This window comes from Polistes fuscatus, unplaced genomic scaffold (assembly GCF_010416935.1).
Source record: "Polistes fuscatus isolate 324 unplaced genomic scaffold, CU_Pfus_HIC Scaffold16, whole genome shotgun sequence".
NCBI classification, from domain to species: Eukaryota; Metazoa; Arthropoda; class Insecta; order Hymenoptera; family Vespidae; genus Polistes; species Polistes fuscatus.
The window spans coordinates 4427699-4452392 of NW_025113064.1; the positions used below are offsets into that span (position 1 = coordinate 4427699).

Here is a 24694-nt window from a genome sequence, read left to right on the forward strand (position 1 = left end):
CTACCATTGGAGGTCGTCTAATCCCTGAGTCGTACATTCATCGTTTGTAGCAAAGAGTAGCACGACACCCTTATCAACCTTGATTCCAGGAATGATGTTACGTTGTTTCAAAAGCTCTAAGAATAGCGTACCGTTATTAGCCTTCTGATAGAGTCTCATGGAACAGAATCACACCGGAGATATGTTGTCCAATGACGTCCTTTGCCGCAGTAAAAATGTAATTGTCTGTATGTTCTACGGTTATCCTCATTGTTCTCTATAATGATGTCCTTTAGGCGTTTACCGTTCGTGGTCGTAGATTCGTCAGCAGCGAGAATTCCTTTTTCAGGAGCTACGATCTGTTCAGCAATCCTCTTCTCTTCTTCCTTAGCTTAGGAACGGCCTTGATGTACATTTTATCTACCATTTTTTTTATTATCACGATGGATTTGACTGTCGTTATCGAAAATATGCACAAACGTTATTAATTTACGTTTGGAAAGAGAATGCTTATTTTTTACAAATTTTAACTTTATCTTTGTGGACGATTCTGCTTCCATTCTTATAACTAATTCTTACATTATTTTCGGAAGCACTTCTAAAATTTGGTAGGGGCCAGAGTATTGGTTACCAAGTTTAGTGGTTGGTTGTTTTAAAAGGTAAATGTTTTGACCAACCGAAAGATTCTGACCTCGAGCATTTCGATCGTAATATATTTTTGATTTGATCTTAGCTCCTACCAAATTTCGTCTTGCAACAGTCTGAGATGTTTTAATTTTATTAACTAGATCTAAATAATACTCTAGGTATGTGCTGTCTAATGCTACATTTGTATGTATGTCTGCGGAAGGTATGTTTGCTGTTTTGCAAAAACTAGTTCGTGAGGGGTAAATCTAGTTCCCTCGTGCGTACTGGTGTTGTATGCAAACATGGCGTGTTTAACCATTTATCCCACTCGCTCTTTTTATTTATATAATGTTTTAAATATTCCACTAGAACAATGTGAGATCTTTCTAGTGATCCATTCGACTGAGGATGGAACGCCGTAGTTTTTATTTGTTTCAAATTATACTGTTTAGCTATTGCCTTTAAAAGCGAACTAGTAAAGTTTGTTCCCTGGTCAGTCAATATGGATCGTGGTGCCCCGAAAACATTGCAAACATTATGGACTAATCCTTCGGCAATATCTATGGACGTAGTTGTTTGTAATGGTATGGCAATGAAATATTAGTGAGTGCGTCTTGTATAGTAAGAATATATCTATTTCCTGATTTCGTTTCAGGGGTGGTCCGACTATGTCCATAGCTATTTTGTCGAATGCCGCTCCCGGCGTATCGGTAAGTACCATTGGTTCTTTGGACTTTACTCTTACTAATTTTTTAACTGACAACTTGTACAGTTTTTGATAAAATCACTTATGTCCTTTTTTAAATTTGGCCAATGATACTTATGCCGAATTTTATTATACGTTTTTGTGACGCCTTTGTGTCCACCAATAGGCGAGGAGTGGCATTCGGCAAGGATGCCCTCTCGCAGTTCTAACTTAGGAACTAAAATTTGATTTAAACAGATAGTAATGCAGCAATTTTCTGATTCAAACGTGTTACATAAATTCTTTTGAATCCGAGGCCATAATATGCCGTCTAAGCTTGTCTTGGCGATGCTTACAGATTTTAAGTCGAGCTCTCGTACTACTGAGAGCAAGGAACCAATTGCTTCGTATATCGTTTCCAATTTTGCACTGTTTGCGATGTTTTCCTTTATAGGGATAATTATTAATTTATGTTTCCCAATGTTAGTTACTTGGCACGAGCTAAAGTCAAATCTTTTACATGTGGAATAAGTTTTGTTTGTTCTAGTAGTTTAGCACCAGTATCGCAAGGTGTGCCGTCTAAATCGGTAAATATTACAATATTGTCGTGCCTTAATTGTAGAGAGTCTCGTGAGACTCCTACATTTTTGTTATCATATTTAAGTTATTGTTTGTTCTTGGTTGTGTCTGTGAGAGTATAGTCGTTCGTAGTCACTAGAGTTTTCACTGTCTGTATTTTCGTCCTTAGTGTTGGTGTTGCTAAACGTGACGTGTTGTCGAGGTCATCTGTGCCGTTAGCTGTCACGTCGGGGTCACTGTCCTCGTTATCCGTCATCGTGTCCTTAGTTTCAAAATGAACGGTACTATCGTCGGAATCGTATGTGTTTATAGGAAGTACTTTTTTAGTTTCTATCGGATTTCGTGATAGAGCGTCAGCGTTAGCATTCGCAGTTCCTGGCTTATAAATGATTTTGAACGTATACTCAGCCAATTTCAGACTCCACTTAACTAATCTTGATGTCGGGTCTTTTACCGACTTTAGCCAAACTAGTGGTTTGTGATCAGTTATGAGGGTAAATTCTCGGCCGTACAAATATGGCCTAAAATAATTCGTAGCGAAAACTATTGCCAATAATTCTCTTTCAATAGTTGAATAATTCATTTCAGCTTTATTTAAAATTCGCGAGCAATAGGAGATGGGTAAATCCTTACCGACGGGGCCTTGACTCAACACGGCGCCGATTGCATAACGGATGCGTCCGTTGTGACGTTAAAAGGCAAAGAGAAATTTGGATATTGTAAAATTGGTTCTTTGCACAAGGCATCACGCAGTGAGCAAAATGCGTTTTCATGGGGATTCCCATCTGAATAAAGCCTCCTTTTTAAGTAAATCTGTTAGAGGTTTTGCTACTTTTAAAAAGCTGGTATAAATCTTCTGTAATATCCAGCAAGACCTAAAAATTGGCGAATTGATTTAATATTGTTGGGACGCGGAAGTTCTTTTACTGCTTTTAATTTTTTTGGATCAGGCTTTACGCCGTTTCTCCTATAATATGGCCCAAATAAGCTACTTCTCGTCTGAGGAATTCGCATTTATCGGGCTGCAGTTTTGATTTGCTATACGAAGACAATGCGCGAGTTTATTAAATTTCGCTTGATGCTCATTGAGTGATCTCGCGTAAAGAACCACGTCGTCCAAATATACAAACATTTCTTCGCCTTGTAAACCGGTCAAGACATGTCCATTAACCTCTGAAAGGTTGCTGGAGCGTTTTTTAAACAAAATGGCATTCTATTAAATTCATAATGACCATGCGGGGTCGAGAAGGCTGTCTTGGCGCGGTCATCCGGATGCATTTCGATTGATGAAATCCGGATTTCAGGTCAAAGTAGAAAAATATTTTGCCGCGCCGAGTTGGTCAAGTATCTCCGTAATATTTGGTATAGGGTACGCATCTCCTACCGTTTTTTCGTTAAGATTCCTATAATCGATCACCATCCGCCACTTTGGGTTACCTTTTGAGTCCGACTTTTTCGGTACTATCCAAATGGTTAATTATAAGGTGAAAGAGATGGTCTTATTATGCCATCGTTGAGCAACTCCGAGGATTGTTTCTTTACTTCTTCCTTATGTATTGGCGGAAATCTATATTGTCTGGCGTGCACCGGAATGTCATCGGTAGTAATATTCGATGTTGTAAAAGGTTGGTGCAACCAGCGATTCGCTAGGAAGATGAAAAATATGCGTTTTTGTCTTGTGACGTCCCAGATGGGGTTGTCAAAAATGAGTAAGAAACATTTTTAATTTTCCTTTTTCCCGGTCAATCTTTTCCAGAATTTACTCGGTTAGGAAGAGTGCCCCGTTTGAGTCAATCCGTGGAGCCGGACTTTACTCGGGATCTGGGCAAAAGGATCTTTTTATCCCAAAATAAGTAAAATCTTTTACTTACCTTAGGGCTGCTGCTCGATAGGTGTTGAAGATGGTTGATAGATGTTGATTCCGTCAGTGATTGGATTGACTTCCCTGATAATAATTGAGGATTTTGGCCAACAGGATTTTAATCCAATTCACAATACACGATATTAGGTAAAAACAAAATATTCTAAATAACAGTTGAATTAAAAATTATACACTGAGTTACACAACTTATGTTCGCAATATTAGAAAGAAAACGACGTGTCACAGAGCAAACGTAACTTAACGCAGTATATTAAAGATGCGAGAACGTACCCTTATATAATAGTTGTACAAAAATTCAAGATTTATATCTTAAAAGTAGAGTTGATGTTTTATAAGTATAAGGTTTGTCGATAGACTAAAGAAAAAGAAACTATAAAAAAAAGAAATTATATCGAGTATGAACTATAAATGAGCAAGTAACTATTAAATGAACCATGCGCTTAAATCTTTTTCCCACTTTTATACTTTCTCTCCTATATTTAAATATCGTAGTTAGCTACAGATCACGTGATCGACGTGCGATCACGCGATCACGCGATCACGCGATCACGTGCTCCGCATGCTTGGATCACGTGATTGACGTGGCTACGTACGCAAAGGAAATGGATCACGTGATCAGAGTGTTCTCTTTTATTTTCTTATATTTGACTGAAATATATATATGTGTTATATATGTTACAATGAAGGTTGAGAACACTTACGCGATCCGCGCGCGATCACGTGTTCTTCATGCTTGGATCACGTGATCGACGTGTTTACGACTACGTACGCAAAAGGAATAGATCACGTGATCGGCGTGTTTATTAATAGACAAAGAAAAGGGAATGGATCACGTGATCGGAGTGTTCTCTTTTAATTTCTTATATTAACCTTAAAATTATATATATTATTAAATATTATTACAATATAAATATAATATAATAATATAAATATAATAAATAATTAAATTAAATTATATTAAATTAAAATATATAATTTCATATAAATACATTATTATTATTTAAAATAAAATATATATATAAATATGTGTTCGATAAGAGTTGAGAACACTTACATATCGCGTAAAGTCGTCGTTAAGACGTTATACATGGCTGTTTACGAACGACTATTTCTAAACTCTTACTTTATTAAATTTTGTGTTTTATACTATTATTAGCATATATATATAATACTAAATTATATATATTAATAAGATTTTATTATTAATATATTATTATTATTTCTTAATTTAAAACGATGGTCATTCATGGAAATGCCTATAAAGTTAACAAATCGGGTAAACGTCGTCACTAGGACGTGAGAGTCTAATAAATTGGAAACAGATTCTGCCTCTTCTGTATTTAGGTTTTCAAGGCGATGGAGTGCTCTAACAGAGTCTGGTCTGGAGAAGGTTGGAGTTTTAGGAGATTCTTGAATTTACTTGTTTCAGTTGGATCAGCGCAAGGTGATTCGGATATATTATAAAGGGTGTGCAAGCATTCCTTTAGGTTATCAACTTCAGATGTGGATTTATAGGAACACATGGTAAATTTGGAAGAGTTCCTACTATATGCCAAGAGTTCCAATTTTGGAGTTTGTAGTGAAACAAATCTTGAAGTTGTATTGATGAGTCTGAAATAGGCTTTTCCATCTATGTTTTCTACCAGTGCTTCGCCGGCATAAATTCCCTTTGGAAGCTGTATTCGCGGAATATAACCATCTTTAACATCGGCGTTTATAACGTGGCAGAAAATTACCCTTGAAGTTCTATGTGGTATGCTAACCTTGTCGCCGACCGTAAATGGAGTTTTTTATTCTTTACTATAAGCACTTCTTTGATATAGTCGACATTTGTCGGAATGGAACGAAGGAACTCGTTGCCTAATATTCCATCTGTAGAAATAGGGAAGTGATTGTCTATTACGTGAAATGTGGTCTCTCTCCGAAAATAACGAGTTCGACAGTACCTAACGTTTTTTTGTGCGTCAAAAGAGATACCAGTCAGTTGAACTATTCTTTTTGTGTTTATAATTGTCTTTTTAGTTAAATTTTTTATTTTAATTAAGTTAATATCTGCGCCTGTGTCTATCAAAGTGTCACTGCTCTCTCAACCGTGGAGAAGTCGCGGTGACACATGGAGCCGTCCAAATATTATTTCGTCTTATGTGTTTGATTCGACGGGCCCGCTTTCGGACTTGGGCTCGTGGACGCTCCATGGGAGTGGGCGAGCGACGCGCGTCTTCGTCCGCGCCCCTTTTCAAGTTTCCCGAATTGAGATTCTCGATTTTATATTTAAGTTTTCTACACTCGAGAATTTGTTGCCCAAAGTTTTTACAGTACTGGCATTTCTTTAATGGGGTCTTTTTCTTGGAAGGAGACCTAAATTTAGTAGGGGATTCAGGCTTACTAGGAGGTTTTGTTCTCGGAATTGGAAGGGAAAGGATACCCATTCTTTTGCCAACAATTGCCTTCCAATGCCCATCTCTTTTACAATAATTACAGTTAATAGTACTGTTAATTGGTCTGACGTTCGCGACGCGATTTTTATTTATCGAAATACCTAACTCGTACCTAATCGTCTTCCTCTTTGATCTGTTTGTCTATTTTAAGGAGGCAGATTAAGACTTCGTCAAAGTTATATATGTCACGTCCTAGTGACGACGTTTACCCGATTTGTTAACTTTATAGGCATTTCCATGAATGACCATCGTTTTAATATTAAGAAAGAATAATAAAATATTAATAATAAAATATTATAAATATATATACATATATATATATAATTTAGTATTAATATATGCTAATAATAGTATAAAACAAAATTTAATAAAGTAAGAGTTTAGAAAAATCGTTCGTAAACAACCATGTATAACGTCTTAACGACGACTTTACGCGATATGTAAGTTTTCTCAACTCTTATCGTAACACATATATATAAGATATTATATATATAGATATAATATAATATATATATCTATATATATAGATATATATATATTAAGATTAATATAAGAAATTAAAAGAGAACACTCCGATCACGTGATCCATTCCCTTTTCTTGTCTATTAATAAACACGCCTATCACGTGATCTATCCTTTTGCGTACGTAGTAGTAAGTAGTAACACGTCGATCACGTGATCGAAGCATGAAGAACACGTGATCGCGCGCGGATCGCGTAGTGTTCTCAACCTTCATTGTAACATATAACACATAATATATATATTTCAGTCAAATATAAGAAAATAAAAGAGAACACTCTGATCACGTGATCCATTTCCTTTGCGTACGTAGCACGTCAATCACGTGATCCAAGCATGCGCGCACGTGATCGCGTGATCTCGTGATCGCACGTCGATCACGTGATCTGTAGCTAACTACGATATTTAAATATAGAGAGAAAGTATAAAAGTGGGAAAATTTAAGCGCACGGTTCATTTATTATAATTTCTTGCTCATTCTGGTTCATTTTATAATAGTACTTGCTCTTTATAGTTCATACTCGATATAATTTTTTTTTTATAGTTTCTTTTTCTTTAGTCTATCGACAAACCTTATACTTATAAAACATCAACTCTACTTTTAAGATATAAATCTTGATATTTTTGTACAACTATATATAAGGGTACGTTCTCGCATCTTTAATATACTGCGTTAAGTTACGTTTGCTCTGTGACACGTCGTTTTCTTTCTAATATTGCGAACAAGTTGTGTAAACTCAGTGTAATTTTTAATATCAACTGTTATTTAGAATATATTTTGTTTTTACCTAATATCGTGTATTGTGAATTGGAATTAAAATCCTGTTGGCCAAAATCCTCAATTATTATCAGGGAAGTCAATCCAAATCACTGACGGAATCAACATCTATCAACCATCTTCAACACCTATCGAGCAGCAGCCCCAAGGTAAGTAAAAGATTTTACTTATTTTGGGATAAAAGATCCTTTTGCCCAGATCCCGAGTAAAGTCCGGCTCCACGGATTGACTCAAAACAGGGCACTCTTCCTAACCGAGTAATTCTGGAAAAGATTGACCGGGAAAAAGGAAAATTAAAATTTTTCTTACTCCTTTTTGACAACCCCATCTGGGACGTCACAGGAAGCAAAAACTGGTGGCAGCGGTGGGATAGCTAATAGATAGATCGCAAATAAATTCGGTTGCCTGATAGGAGATTTAACTTGTCAATTTTTTTTTTTCTCATTTTTTTTTTAAGAAACCGTAACTTTTATTTATAAAATTCAAAATGTCTCAAGAGCAAAAAAAAGTAGACGGATACCCAATCGTTCTTGGCGAGATGGATTCCGCTATGCGTAAAAAGATGGAGGAATAATGAATATTCAGGATTTACTCAGTAAAACACAAGAAGAAACACTTAGAAAACAGGAAGAACTCAGTAACAGGGAATTAGAACTAGAACTTAGAGAGAGAGACTCGCGTTAAAGGAAAAGAGATCAGAAGATCCTTAGGCGATAATATGCCAGGTTTTGTGGTTTCGAACGTTCTGATCCTCCGGTGGACCCCTTCGTCCTTTAACTTTTACCCCTGGTTCTCCACGTTTAGTTTCTCCACGTCCAAATTCTCCAGCTCCAGTTCCAAGACGGAGAACGCTAACACCTGACTTTGATAGTGAAGGCGAATTAAGAAGAGAGATCGAGGATTTAAGGCATGAAATTAGAAATATGAAAAGAATAGCTCCTTTTGCTCCCCCTTCCCATTTGTCAAATTCCTCTTTAAAATTACGGGAATATATAGAAAATGTCCCAAAGTACGACGGATACAACATCACCGTAACGCAGTTTTGTAGGGCGTGTCGGCGCGCGCTTGATTCATTACCAGCAGGTTATTCACCCGAAGTAGAAGCGTCTCTCACTAGACTACTCCTTTCAAGACTTAATGGTCATGCATACCTAGTAACGGAAGGCCTTAAGGTCGATAGAGTAGAACACCTTATTGATAGACTAAAAGACGCATTTCTGCCTTCCCGCGGATCAAGTTATTATAGGGGAAAGCTCTCTACGGAATTTATGAGACCGGGCGAACACGCGCTCGATTATTTTGGACGAGTAAGAGAACTCACCCAGTCGGTTCTAGACGAAGCGGCGAAAGAGTCAGGGCGTTTAGAACACGGGATGGGTAGCAATCGAGAAAGAAGGATTAGACGCATTCATTAGGGGTCTGCCTCGGGACTATAAAACAGAATTAAGATTTGAAAGATATAATAACTTTGACGAAGTCTTAATCTGCCTCCTTAAAATAGACAAACAGATCAAAGAGGAAGACGATAAGTTAGGTATTTCGATAAATAAAAATCGCGTCGCGAACGTCAGACCAATTAACAGTACTATTAACTGTAATTATTGTAAAAGAGATGGGCATTTGGAAAGCAATTGTTGGCAAAAGAATGGGTATCCTTTCCCTTCCAATTCCGAGCAAAAACCTCCTAGTAAGCCTGGATCCCCTACTAAATTTAGGTCTCCTTCCAAGAAAAAGACCCCATTAAAGAAATGCCAGTATTGTAAAAACTTTGGGCACCAAATTCTCGAGTGTAGAAAACTTAAATATAAATCGAGAATCTCAATTCGGGAAACTGAAAAGGGGCGCGGACGAAGACGCGCGTCGCTCCCCCACTCCCAAGGAGCGTCCACGAAGCCAAGTCCGCAAAGCGGGCCCGTCGAAATCAAACACATAAGACGAAATAATATTTGGACGGCTCCATGTGTCACCGCGACTTCTCCACGGTTGAGAGAAGCAGTGACACTTATGATAGACACAGGCGCAGATATTAACTTAATTAAAATAAAAATTTAACTAAAAAGACAATTATAAACACAAAAAGAATAGTTCAACTGACTGGTATCTCTCCCGACACACAAAAAACGTTAGGTACTGTCGAACTCGTTATTTTCGGAGAGAAGACCACATTTCACGTAATAGACAATCACTTCCCTATTTCTACAGATGGAATATTAGGCAACGAGTTCCTTCGTTCCATTCCGACAAATGTCGACTATATCAAGGAAGTGCTTATAGTAAAGAATAAAAAAATTCCATTTACGGTCGGCGACAAGGTTAGCATACCACCTAGAACTTCAAGGGTAATTTTCTGCCACGTTATAAACGCCGATGTTAAAGATGGTTATATTCCGCGAATACAGCTTCCAAAGGGAATTTATGCCGGCGAAGCACTGGTAGAAAACATAGATGGAAAAGCCTATTTCAGACTCATCAATACAACTTCGAGATTTGTTTCACTACAAACTCCAAAATTGGAACTCTTGGCATATAGTATAGGAACTCTTCCAAATTTACCATGTGATTCCTATAAATCCACATCCGAAGTTGATAACTTAAACGAATGCTTGCACACCCTTTATAATATATCCGAATCACCTTGCGCTGATCCAACTGAAACAAGTAAAATTCAAGAATCTCCTAAAACTCCAACCTTCTCCAGACCAGACTCTGTTAGAGCACTCCTTCGCCTTGATCACCTAAATACAGAAGAGGCAGAATCTGTTTCCAAATTATTAGACAAAAACGCAGATATTTTTCATCTTCCTGGCGAACCGCTTGGTTGCACCAACCTTTTACAACATCGAATAATTACTACCGATGACATTCCGGTGCACACCAGACAATATAGATTTCCGCCAATACATAAGGAAGAAGTAAAGAAACAAACCTCGGAGTTGCTCAACGATGGCATAATAAGACCATCTCTTTCACCTTATAATTCACCCATTTGGATAGTACCGAAAAAGTCGGACTCAAAAGGTAACCCAAAGCGGGGATGGTGATCGATTATAGGAATCTTAACGAAAAAACGGTAGGAGATGCGTACCCTATACCAATATTACGGAGATACTTGACCAACTCGGCGCGGCAAAATATTTTTCTACTTTTGACCTGAAATCCGGATTTCATCAAATCGAAATGCATCCGGATGACCGCGCCAAGACAGCCTTCTCGACCCCGCATGGTCATTATGAATTTAATAGAATGCCATTTGGTTTAAAAAACGCTCCAGCAACCTTTCAGAGGTTAATGGACCATGTCTTGACCGGTTTACAAGGCGAAGAAATGTTTGTATATTTGGACGACGTGGTTCTTTACGCGAGATCACTCAATGAGCATCAAGCGAAATTTAATAAACTCGCGCATTGTCTTCGTATAGCAAATCTAAAACTGCAGCCCGATAAATGCGAATTCCTCAGACGAGAAGTAGCTTATTTGGGCCATATTATAGGAGAAAACGGCGTAAAGCCTGATCCAAAAAAATTAAAAGCAGTGAAAGAATTTCCGCGTCCCAACAATATTAAATCAATTCGCCAATTTTTAGGTCTTGCTGGATATTACAGAAGATTTATACCAGCTTTTTCAAAAGTAGCAAAACCTCTAACAGATTTACTTAAAAAGGAGGCTTTATTCAGATGGGAATCCACCCATGAAAACGCATTTTGCTCACTGCGTGATGCCTTGTGCAAAGAACCAATTTTACAATATCCAAATTTCTCTTTGCCTTTTAACGTCACAACGGACGCATCCGGTTATGCAATCGGCGCCGTGTTGAGTCAAGGCCCCGTCGGTAAGGATTTACCCATCTCCTATTGCTCGCGAATTTTAAATAAAGCTGAAATGAATTATTCAACTATTGAAAGAGAATTATTGGCAATAGTTTTCGCTACGAATTATTTTAGGCCATATTTGTACGGCCGAGAATTTACCCTCATAACTGATCACAAACCACTAGTTTGGCTAAAGTCGGTAAAAGACCCGACATCAAGATTAGTTAAGTGGAGTCTGAAATTGGCTGAGTATACGTTCAAAATCATTTATAAGCCAGGAACTGCGAATGCTAACGCTGACGCTCTATCACGAAATCCGATAGAAACTAAAAAAGTACTTCCTATAAACACATACGATTCCGACGATAGTACCGTTCATTTTGAAACTAAGGACACGATGACGGATAACGAGGACAGTGACCCCGACGTGACAGCTAACGGCACAGATGACCTCGACAACACGTCACGTTTAGCAACACCAACACTAGAGGACGAAAATACAGACAGTGAAAACTCTAGTGACTACGAACGACTATACTCTCCACAGACACAACCAAGAACAAACAATAACTTAAATATGATAACAAAAAATGTAGGAGTCTCACGAGACTCTCTACAATTAAGGCACGACAATATTGTAATATTTACCGATTTAGACGGCACACCTTGCGATACTGGTGCTAAACTACTAGAACAAACAAAACTTATTCCACATGTAAAAGATTTGACTTTAGCTCGTGCCAAAGTAACTAACATTGGGAAACATAAATTAATAATTATCCCTATAAAGGAAAACATCGCAAACAGTGCAAAATTGGAAACGATATACGAAGCAATTGGTTCCTTGCTCTCAGTAGTACGAGAGCTCGACTTAAAATCTGTAAGCATCGCCAAGACACAAAGCTTAGACGGCATATTATGGCCTCGGATTCAAAAGAATTTATGTAACACGTTTGAATCAGAAAATTGCTGCATTACTATCTGTTTAAATCAAATTTTAGTTCCTAAGTTAGAACTGCGAGAGGGCATCCTTGCCGAATGCCACTCCTCGCCTATTGGTGGACACAAAGGCGTCACAAAAACGTATAATAAAATTCGGCATAAGTATCATTGGCCAAATTTAAAAAAGGACATAAGTGATTTTATCAAAAACTGTACAAGTTGTCAGTTAAAAAAATTAGTAAGAGTAAAGTCCAAAGAACCAATGGTACTTACCGATACGCCGGGAGCGGCATTCGACAAAATAGCTATGGACATAGTCGGACCACTCCCTGAAACGAAATCAGGAAATAGATATATTCTTACTATACAAGACGCACTCACTAAATATTTCATTGCCATACCATTACAAACAACTACGTCCATAGATATTGCCGAAGGATTAGTCCATAATGTTTGCAATGTTTTCGGGGCACCACGATCCATATTGACTGACCAGGGAACAAACTTTACTAGTTCGCTTTTAAAGGCAATAGCTAAACAGTATAATTTGAAACAAATAAAAACTACGGCGTTCCATCCTCAGTCGAATGGATCACTAGAAAGATCTCACATTGTTCTAGTGGAATATTTAAAACATTATATAAATAAAAAGAGCGAGTGGGATAAATGGTTAACACACGCCATGTTTGCATACAACACCAGTACGCACGAGGGAACTAGATTTACCCCTCACGAACTAGTTTTTGCAAAACAAGCAAACATACCTTCCGCAGACATACATACAAATGTAGCATTAGACAGCACATACCTAGAGTATTATTTAGATCTAGTTAATAAAATTAAAACATCTCAGACTGTTGCAAGACGAAATTTGGTAGGAGCTAAGATCAAATCAAAAATATATTACGATCGAAATGCTCGAGGTCAGAATCTTTCGGTTGGTCAAAACATTTACCTTTTAAAACAACCAACCACTAAACTTGGTAACCAATACTCTGGCCCCTACCAAATTTTAGAAGTGCTTCCGAGAAATAATGTAAGAATTAGTTATAAGAATGGAAGCAGAATCGTCCACAAAGATAAAGTTAAAATTTGTAAAAAATAAGCATTCTCTTTCCAAACGTAAATTAATAACGTTTGTGCATATTTTCGATAACGACAGTCAAATCCATCGTGATAATAAAAAAAAATGGTAGATAAAATGTACATCAAGGCCGTTCCTAAGCTAAAGGAAGAAGAGAAGAGGATTGCTGAACAGATCGTAGCTCCTAAAAAAGGAATTCTCGCTGCTGACGAATCTACGACCACGAACGGTAAACGCCTAAAGGACATCATTATAGAGAACAATGAGGATAACCGTAGAACATACAGACAATTACATTTTTACTGCGGCAAAGGACGTCATTGGACAACATATCTCCGGTGTGATTCTGTTCCATGAGACTCTATATCAGAAGGCTAATAACGGTACGCTATTCTTAGAGCTTTTGAAACAACGTAACATCATTCCTGGAATCAAGGTTGATAAGGGTGTCGTGCTACTCTTTGCTACAAACGATGAATGTACGACTCAGGGATTAGACGACCTCCAATGGTAAAATTGTGATTTTGGACATTGAATGCAGAAGAAACTTTCGTCAAGAGATGGTGGACTGAATGTACCTTTTAACTTATTAAACATTAACTGGAAACGTAAAACCAGCTAAATCTCAAGGAACTGATGATGGATTTAATGGTGAACCAGCTTTTTGTGGAAAATCCATTGTTCATGTAGCTAACCAAATGATGTCTAATAAGTTTAACAAACCACAATCTTCTGTGACACTGGTCGAAGAAGAAATAAATCTAAATAAAGGAAGTAAATCTTTACCAGCTACACTGTTGGGTTCACCGATAACCACTCCAGATAGTTCACCTCCAAGCACGTTGCGTCCAGTACAGAAGGATAGCTGTCATTTCGCCAAGTGGAGATGCGTTCTTAAAATTACAAAGCATACGCCTAAAAAGAACTTGCCATTTTTTTTTTAGAAAACGCAAATGTTTTCGCTCGTTACGTTTCAATTTGTCAGAGCGCAAGAATCGTACCGATTGTTGAGCCCGAAATCCTTCCTGATGGCATTCAAGTTCACCGAGGCCTCTTCTTCGGATTGTCCACCGCTCAAGAAGGTAACAGGAACGATCAAGTAACAGCTGGACAGGAAGAACTTATCAAGAGGACTAAGGCCAACGGCGAATCGGCACTTGGCCAGTACGCGGGAAGTTTCACAGATGCTGCCGGCGATGCTGCACTTTTCGTAGCAAATCACGCATATAAAAAAAAAAAAAATTTTTGCAAGTAGTATTTATTATAATTGCTATACTATTTCATTGTGAATCATATTGCCATATATATTTCGTTTGAAATTTTCTATTGATAATATAGAACAATAATATTTGAGTTTTTCGTTTATTATTGTATGATTCTATAATTATACTTTATTACATAAGTTCTAGCATATACTTATAATGACTAATACTATATCAGTTCATTTGCTTTTGTTAATTTTTATAAATTTCTATATATATATAGTGTGCGTGTGACATGTTTTCTTACATTATTCATATATCGTATTAGATTATTACATAAATAATAATATTGATTAATAATATATATATAAGAAATGCGTCTATCAGCAATTCAAAGAATTACTTGGATTAATAAATCGAGAAGTTCGTACTAATTTATAAATATATACTTGACATATTGATGTCGAAACATAGGAATGTTTTTTTATATATTTTTTTTTTCGTCTCGTCAAAAACTTTTCGAATAACCAAAAAGATAGGACTTTATACATAAGAAAATTTAGATTGTGACGTCCCCGAAGTTTAAACGAGAAACCCCACAAAAAAAACAAAAATTCGTTTCTTATCCCGCTCAATTTCTTTTGAATATAGAAAATCTACACGGTTTAGAACTATTTTGCCCTATTTTTGGTCAGTCCGTTAAATCGGTACTCTACCAGGGATCCGGGCCAGATGATCTTAGGGAAGCCAATAAGAGGTAATACCTTGTAAGGTTATGATGGATGAGGGGTACTTACCCTTGATAGATGAATATGTCCTTTAGAAATTACGATTTGTGCTGAATGCCGATAATCCACGGACCCAAGCTCCTTAGAATCAATTGCGTTGATTAGGTAGTCACAGGATTTCGGTGTAAAAAGGTTTTGTATTCAATGAATATCACTTGATTAATAGGTAAAACTAAAGTATATTCTTCAATGTTAAACAAAAACAAGAGTTGCACAAGTGGTTTACACAATTCTGATCACTCGTAGTAACAGTCACACGGAATATTACAATAGTAACACGGATTATGAACGTAGCGTTTAAAATGCGTTACTGTACGCAAGTTGTAATAAACGGTTATAAATGCGCGACGTGTACGAACTCTTATATAAATTGGTATATCAAGCGAAATTGTAATAGATAAATTATTAACTTTTTTTAATAATTTATAGTAATAAGAAAGTCTGTCTTCCAAGTTAATTAAGTTGTAACGTATAAAGAAGAGTATCTTGAAAAAGACTGCTCTTATGTTAAGCTTCGTTAACGTATATAGAAGACAATCTTGAAATAGTTATAAGAATGGAAGCAGAATCGTCACAAAGATAAAGTTAAAATTTGTAAAAAATAAGCATTCTCTTTCCAAACGTAAATTAATAACGTTTGTGCATATTTTCGATAACGACAGTCAAATCCATCGTGATAATAAAAAAATGGTAGATAAATGTACATCAAGGCCGTTCCTAATCTAAAGGAAGAAGAGAAGGGATTGCTGAACAGATCGTAGCTCCTAAAAAAGGAATTCTCGCTGCTGACGAATCTACGACCACGAACGGTAAACGCCTAAAGGACATCATTATAGAGAACAATGAGGATAACCGTAGAACATACAGACATTACATTTTTACTGCGGCAAGGACGTCATTGGACAACATATCTCCGGTGTGATTCTGTTCCATGAGACTCTATATCAGAAGGCTAATAACGGTACGCTATTCTTAGAGCTTTTGAAACAACGTAACATCATTCCTGGAATCAAGGTTGATAAGGGTGTCGTGCTACTCTTTGCTACAAACGATGAATGTACGACTCAGGGATTAGACGACCTCCAATGGAGAAATTGAGATTTTGGACATTGAATGCAGAAGAAACTTTCGTCAAGAGATGGTGGACTGAATTTACCTTTTCAAGTTATTAAACATTAACTGGAAACGTAAAACCAGCTAAATCTGAAGGAACTGATGGTGGATTTATTGGTGAACCAGCTTTTTGTAGAAAATCCATTGTTCATGTAGCTAACCAAATGATGTCTAATAAGTTAACAAACCACAATCTTCTGTGACACTGGTCGAAGAAGAAATAAATCTAAATAAAGGAAGTAATCTTTACCAGCTACACTTTGGGTTCACCGATAACCACTCCAGATAGTTCACCTCCAAGCACTTGCGTCCATTACAGAAGGATAGCTGTCATTTCGCCAAGGAGAGATGCGTTCTTAAATTACAAAGCATACGCCTAAAAAGAACTTGCCATTTTTTTTCTTTTAGAAAACGCAAATGTTTTCGCTCGTTACGTTTCAATTTGTCAGAGCGCAGAATCGTACCGATTGTTTGAGCCCGAAATCCTTCCTGATGGCAATCAAGTTCACCGAGGCCTCTTCTTCGGATTGTCCACCGCTCAAGAAGGTAACAGGAACGATCAAGTAACAGCTGGACAGGAGAACTTATCAAGAGGACTAAGGCCAACGGCGAATCGGCACTTGGCCAGTACGCGGGAAGTTTCACAGATGCTGCCGGCGATGCTGCACTTTTCGTAGCAATCACGCATATAAAAAAAAAAAATTTTTGCAAGTAGATTTATTATAATTGCTATACTATTTCATTGTGAATCTATTGCCATATATATTTCGTTTGAAATTTTCTATTGATATATAGAACAATAATATTTGAGTTTTCGTTTATTATTGTATGATTCTATAATTATACTTTATTACATAAGTTCTAGCATATACTTATAATTGACTAATACTATATCAGTTCATCTTTGCTTTTGTTAATTTTATAAATATTCTTATCTATATATATGAGTGCGTGTGACATGTTTTATCTTACATAATGTTCATATATCGTATTAGATTATTACATAAATATAATATATTGATTAATAATATATATATAAGAAATGCGTCTATCAGCAATTAAAAGATTACTTGGATTAAAAAATCGATAAGTTCGTACTAATTTATAAATATATACTTGACATATTGATGTCGAAACATAGGAATGTTTATTTTATATATTTTTTTTTTCGTCTCGTCAAAAACTTTTCGAATAACCAAAAAGATAGGACTTTTACATAAGAAAATTTAGATTGTGACGTCCCCGAAGTTTAAACGAGAAACCCCACCAAAAAAAACAAAAATTCGTTCTTATCCCGCTCAATTTCTTTTGAATATAGAAAATCTACACGGTTTAGAACTATTTTGCCCTATTTTGGTCAGTCCGTTAACCGGTACTCTACCAGGGATCCGGGCCAGATGATTTAGGGAAGCCAATAAGAGGTAATACTTGTAAGGTTATGATGGATGAGGGGTACTTACCCTTGATAGATGAATATGTCCTTTAGAAAATTACGATTTGTGCTGAATGCCGATAATCCACGGACCCAAGCTCCTTAGAATCAATTGCTTGATTAGGTAGTCACAGGATTTCGGTGTAAAAAGGTTTTGTTATTAAATGAATATCACTTGATTACAGGTAAAACTAAAGTATATTCTTCAATGTTAAAAAAACAAGAGTTGCACAAGTGGTTTACACAATTCTGATCACTCGTAGTACGTCACACGGAATATTACAATAGTAACACGGATTATAAACGTAGCGTGTTAAATGCGTTACTGTACGCAAGTTGTAATAAACGGTATAAATGCGCGACGTGTACGAACTCTTATATAAAATTGGTATCATCAAGCGAAATTGTAAATAAGATAAATTATTAACTTGTTTGTTATAATTTATAGTAATAAGAAAGTCTGTCTTCCAAGTTAATTAAGTTGTAACGTATAAAGAAGAGTATCTTGAAAAAGACTGCTCTTATGTTAAGCTTCGTTAACGTATATAGAAGACTATCTTGAAAAAGACTTGTCTTGAATAAGAGTAGTTATATTGGAAGAAGACTTTTCAAGCACAAATGTATAAGTATAAAATAATTAACAGAGGTAATTAAGATTTATGTTAAGAGTATAGAGGTTGCCGGTAGACGCCCGAGAAGAGTCCCTAAGCTCCCTACGTGGGTCCCGTACGGCCGAGAGAGGTACCCCACTCGCGCTAGGTGCTTCCTCCTCTACCGACCCTTACCATCCCGTGGGAAAAGAATGTGCTGATCTTTTGGTTTTGCACGTGCGAAAATATTAGTTATCATTAAGCGCTAAACCGCTGTCGTCAGCTGGGAATGGAATTTGCCTCAGAAAAATATCAGTTGCTATCAACCGCCAATTCTCCGTAGCGACTAAGGTGTCAGTTACTATGAGGCAGCATTCTGCACGTGCGCTTATTAAGACGGTAGAAATTTTATGTGCAAGCTAGCATTCACCACTTTATAAATGTTACTAACTATTTGTTTTATCAATTATTAATAATTGTCGAAATTTATTCCTAATTAGAAGAAATCTTAATTAGAAGAAAGATGAAATATATATAACGTTATTTGCAGCAATCATTTAAATAAAGTTAAATGCTAGTAGTAATTGTTATATTATCTGAGTGATAAATGATAAGTGTCGGTAAAGCTGGTTTTCATAAACGACAATTGACATATTTTATTTATTACTGTTAAAAATGATAATTATCGATGGTCGTTCATAAGAGTGCCTAATACAAAATAGGATTTATAGTGAAATAATGTAAATTATTATACGGTTATATGTTATACAAAGGTAAATTATTTAATAATCGTATCGTAACTGTGTATGTGTAATTTGTACAAGTAAAAATATATAAGTGAAAATTTCAAAAATTTTCGTATATATGACGGAAGGACAAATCACAATCATTGGATGGTACGTTTTGGTATATTGAATCGTCACTAGGACGTGACACCTCCCCCCTTAAAGAAGAAGCAACCAAGAAACTATTTTCTGGTGCTTCGTAAAGGATCAGAACTATTTGGGAGATCGTCTTTAAATTAAAACGTACATGCTTACCCGAGTTTTGAGGTGGCGAGTCGCTTGTGATTTGAACTTCCCGTTGTTCCGATACGATTTCCCTTAATTCTATTTCTTTTACGTCTACTGGTGGACTTTGGCGCTCATTTCTGTTTTTCAGGTGCAATAATAGGTTTGTTAATGACCCCCAAATAGCGCCAAGAAGGTGCAGACTCCACCCATACACCGTATGCAAAGCATAACCACGCAGCACTGAGTCGATTACAAGTTTTATAAATTTGAGAATCACAATTATTCCTAGGATAGCCGCACTAACCGAACCGAACTTTAAGAGACCCGTCCACATACGTGAAGCGATGTTTTCCGTTAGTTTTTCCAATCCACTTTCACTCACTAGATTGACAATGTCCAACTTATTTCCTTGTATTTCGTGGCCAGCTGCTCCTCTAGCAAAATTATTTATTATTGATGGCTGCTCGATTGGGAACATCAGGTGGTCACGCAAGTTATCCAGGTCTTTTTGTGAATAGATTCCACTCGTGGCGAGAGAACCCGCGTCGGTTATTTCCACTTCATTTCCACCTCCGGTGTTAACAGGTGTGGTTCTCTGGTAAAAGTGGGTTTTGGCAAGAGTTGGTACCACGTTCCTTCTACAAAATATCTTGAGGTAGAAGGGGGTTGCAGGGCTCCTGCGTGCCTCCGCTTACTAAAATCCTGGACCTTGGTTTTAAAAACATGCTGGAATTTTGGTGCAGCACAGGTAGTTCTCGGTAACATCCTTCCGTGTGCCTAATTTTTACGGGTACTGGGATACATTTGACGATATGTGCTACCTCACCTCCGACAACCGCTAAGAATCCAGGCTTCTTCATGATGGTGCTGGCGAAGATCGGGAAGAACGTATGCCAAGGCGAGTGCATTTTCGATGACCTGTCTTTCCAAATTGCATCGCTGTAGGAGTACACTTGTATAGAGTTTTTCTAGTTGTTGCGATAATGTTTTTCCACGTACACAAATTTAGAATTTACATAGGCAAATATATCGATGTTATTGGGTGTTATTGTTGCCTTTGTTGTGAACTTTTTCCTTCTGGGTTTCCAAAACGAACAATTTGGATGTTCGGTCGTAATTAGTGTGTACCCGCACAGGTGATACTCGTCTTTCCCAATTAATGCAAATACCGTTTCTCCCTCTGTAACGGGTGTACATAGTAGTTGAGTGTTTACCTTCCGTTACTGATGTGATCTTTGTTGCCAGACCTTCGTTAATGCTGTATATTGGTCGAAATTGCACGATGTAGATGGAAAAACCGTCCAAAAGGCGGACCCGTTTTCATCGGTGAGGAACCTTCGGAAAAGGAACGGTGCAACTGACGCGACCCTTTAGAGAAATGATGTTTTCTTTTATTTTAATGGAGCCGGTGTAAGTTCTGAGATTTGCACGCATAGTACCTGTACACAACAACACTATCCCATGTACCATCGGTATCAGAGTATTGAGTACCGAGGCATCTGCCATCGGTTCCTATGGAACCAGCTAGAGTGATACTGCGGTAATCGGTGGTATTAACTTTAAGGCCACTAACTTGCGTAAAAGAGTTTAGAGCGAAAGTTCCGGTATTTATCATAGATTGCACACATCTGATGATACATCGAGTAGGTATACTCGACGACCACCATGGACAGCTGAGATGTGCGAACTCATACCGCAATAAAAGATTGTTCGATCTATTTCTATTCGACATTGGAAAACTGTTGTCTCACTATAGTCTTTTAATTGTAACAGTTGCACATAGGTGGTTGTCTTGGTCGGCGTTATTGTTGGGAGATTGCAATCTCCTGCACCCAGGAGCGAGACGGTGGTTATGTTGGCGGCTGCTCCTCCGCAGTCGTATCCAAGTAAAGCGGCTGTTGTGCAGATAAGTGCGGCCACGACGATGGCGATTTTGGCGAACATTTTCTTAATAAATTTAAATAAATGTTATTAACTAATGTTTGGAAAGAAGTATGCTTATTTCTTACAAATTTTAACCTTATCTTTATGGACTATTCTACTTCCATTCTTATAACTAATCTGATATTATTTTCGGAAGCACTTCTAAAATTTGGTGGGGGCCAGAGTATTGATTACCAAGTTTGGTGGTTGGTTGTTTCAAAAGATAAATATTTTGACCAACTGTAAGATTCTGGCCTTGAGCGTTTCGATCGTAATATATTTTTGACTTTACTTTTGCTCCTACCAAATTTCGTCTTGCAATAATCTGAGATGCTCTAATTTTTCTTTACAAGATTTAAATAATATCGTAGATATGTATCCTCTAACCTATCGTTAATTAATTCGTTTTCGGAGGGAACGTTCGCCTGTTTACCGAAAAACCAGTTCATGAGGGGTGAATCTTGTTCCCTCATGAACGCTGGTATTATAAGAAAATGTAGCATGCGTAAGCCATTGATCCCACTCGCGGTTTTTGTTTATAAAATGTTTCAGGTATTCTGTTAAAACAATATGTGATTTTCTAAGGATCCGTTTGACTGTGGATGAAATGCGGTGGTCGTAATGTTTACATTTGTATTGTTTTGCGATGGCTTTCAATAAAGAACTTGTAAAGTTCGTTCCCTGATCGGTTAGGATACATTTTGGAGCACCGAATATATTACAAAGGTTATTGACCATCCCTCAGCGATATCTACTGATGTCGTTGATTTGAGTGGAATAACGATAAGATATTTTGTTAGTAAATCCTGGATGGTTAGAATGTATTTATTGCCTAACGTGGTCTCTGGAAGTGGACCAACTATATCCATGGCTACCTTGTCGAATGCAGCCCCCGGTGTATCGGTGATAATCATTGGTTCTTTTGATTTTACTCTGGTTAGTTTTTTAATTTGGCAATTTTCGCAAGTTTTTACAAATTCCTGAACATCTTGTTTCATGTTCTTCCAAAAATACTTTTCGCGAAGTCTGGCATAAGTTTTGGTGACTCCTTTATGTCCACCGATAGGTGAGGAGTGGCATTCGACAAGTATTCCTCTCCGCTTTTCTGGTGGAGGGGTTGTTACTTTTCCGGTACAAATTGTAATTTTACAAGATTCGTTGTCGAATGTATTACATAATTTTCGTTGAATTTGTTGCCATGGTATGTTGTCAAATATACGGTTTTTGCTATGCTGACTGACGTGAGACCTAACTCGTGTGTGACGGAGAGTAGAGATCCTAATGCTTCTACCAATATTTGTATTCGACACTATTTGTACAATGTTCCTTTATTGGGATAGTGATTAAGTAAAATTTGCTAATTTTAGTAACTTTAGCACGCGCTAAAGTTAGTCTGAAAATTTGGGTAGAAGATTGATTCACTAAGAAGTTCCGCACCCGCGTCACACGGCGTGCCTTCCAGATCAGTGAAAATTATTAAATTATCTCTTCGTAAGGTTATCGGATCTCTAGTTATACTTACATTTGACGTGAGCATTCGCGTGTGAGTATCAACGCGTGCTGCGGTGGAGAATAAAGGATACTGTAATCACTTGTACTCCCGCGTCAGAACTTGTGTCTTCCGTCTCTGTAGTATCATTTAAAGTACATGGTGACTCCGTTAGGTCGTTTATTTCGTCAGCTGTTTCATTGAGACGTCTGTATCGTCCATGATGATGTCAAGGTCACTGTCTTCGTTATCGGTCGGACTGTCCCCGGTTTCGAATCGCACCCGGCGGTTGCTAGAGTTATTCGCACCTACGGGTAGCACCTTGCTAACTTCCGAGGGATTTCTCGAAAGAGCGTCCGCGTTTGCATTAGAGGAACCAGGTCGGTAGACAATTTTGTAGTTATAGTCTGCTAATTTGAGACTCCACTTTACGAGCCGTGAAGTAGGGTCTTTGACCGATTTAAGCCATACTAAAGGTCGATGGTCGGTTACCAATGTGAATTCTCTACCATATAGATAAGGGCGAAAATATTCACTGCGTAAACTATGGCTAGCAGTTCCCGCTCTATGGTTGAGTAATTAATTCTGCTTTATTTAAAGTACGAGAACAGTAAGAAATTGTAAATCTTTGCGATTGGACCCTGGCTTAAGACTGCACCGATTGCGTAACCGGATGCATCGGTGGTAACATTAAAAGGTAATTCGAAATTTGGAAAAAAACCAAAATTGGTTCCTTGCAAAGGGTGTCGCGCAATAAACAAAAACTATTTTCTTGAGTTCGTCCCCATTCAAATGGAACGTCCTTTTTTAATAAATCCGAAAGTGGTTTTGATAATTTGGAAAAAGCTGGTATGAATCTCCTATAATAGCCAGCAAGACCCAAGAATTGTCTGATTGACTTACGTTTCTTGGTCGAGGAAATTCTTTTACTGCTATTACTTTCTTTGGATCCGGCTTTACGCCGTCTCCACTTATTACGTGACCTAGATAAGTTACTTCCCGTCTTAAGAATTCGCATTTGTCGGCCTGTAGTTTTAAATTGGCTTTACGTAGCCGTCGCGCGAGCTTACAAATTTTACCTCGTGTTCAGAGAGCGATCTAGAATAAATGACGTCATCCAAATAGACGAACATTTCCTCACCCTGCAATCCCGTAAGAACTGGTCCATTAACCTTTGGAAAGTTGCAGGTGCGTTTTTAAGGCCAAATGGCATCCTATTAAATTCAAAGTGACCGTGTGGCGTTGAAAAAGCTGTCTTATCGCGGTCATCTGGATGCATTTTGATTTGATGAAAACCTGATTTTAAATCGAAGATAGAAAAATATTTAGCTGCTCCGAGCTGATCTAAGATTTCGGTTTATGTTTGGAATGGGTAGGCGTCCCCAATGGTCTTCTCATTTAAATTACGATAATCTATTACCATTCGCCATTTGGCATTACCTTTTGAATCCGATTTTTTTGGTACGATCCATACTGGAGAGTTATATGGCGAAAGAGAGGCCTAATTATACCGTCTTTAAGTAATTCCGAATTTGTCTCTTTACTTCTTCTTTGGACCGGAGGAAATCTGTACTGTTTGGTATGAACGGAGCATTGTCGCTCGTAATGATTTTGTGCATCAATAGGTCAGTACCTCCAAGTGGTTCGCCCGGTAAATAAAATGTCTGGCATTCTCTTTTATTAATTTGCAAACAGACCGTGCCTCTTCTAAATTCAAGTGATCGAGGCGGAGAAGAGCCTTGACAGATTCGGCTCGAGAGGAAGTAAGGGAAGGTTTGGCCTCAAGGATTATCAACTTGGGAATCTCTTCTCCATTCTTTTT

The 24694-nt window shown here is 37.5% G+C and overlaps 1 protein-coding gene, 1 long non-coding RNA gene and 3 pseudogenes across 2 annotated transcripts; 3 read left to right on the top strand and 2 right to left on the bottom strand.

Annotated features, from left to right (window-relative positions):
* Positions 1-406, bottom strand: LOC122515014 (annotated as a pseudogene).
* Positions 407-10593: 10187 nt separating this feature from the next.
* On the top strand, positions 10594-13468 carry LOC122515007. Its single transcript, XM_043632143.1, has one exon. It carries the CDS (start codon positions 10665-10667, stop codon positions 13341-13343), a length of 2679 nt encoding a protein of 892 aa, XP_043488078.1. The 5' UTR covers positions 10594-10664; the 3' UTR covers positions 13344-13468.
* LOC122515005 lies at positions 13341-13836 on the top strand (annotated as a pseudogene).
* A 164-nt stretch (positions 13837-14000) lies between these two features.
* Positions 14001-14515, bottom strand: LOC122515016. The gene is made up of 2 exons (XR_006303189.1): positions 14324-14515; positions 14001-14215 (listed from the first exon to the last, which is right to left on the bottom strand). It is a non-coding gene; the product is annotated as an uncharacterized LOC122515016 (long non-coding RNA).
* A 741-nt stretch (positions 14516-15256) lies between these two features.
* Positions 15257-17102, top strand: LOC122515006 (annotated as a pseudogene).
* The last annotated feature ends 7592 nt before the right edge of the window (positions 17103-24694 follow it).

Coding starts and splice junctions, on each gene's coding strand:
- LOC122515007 (XM_043632143.1), top strand. CDS start 10,665: ATGCATCCGGATGACCGCGCCAAGACAGCCTTCTCGACCCCGCATGGT.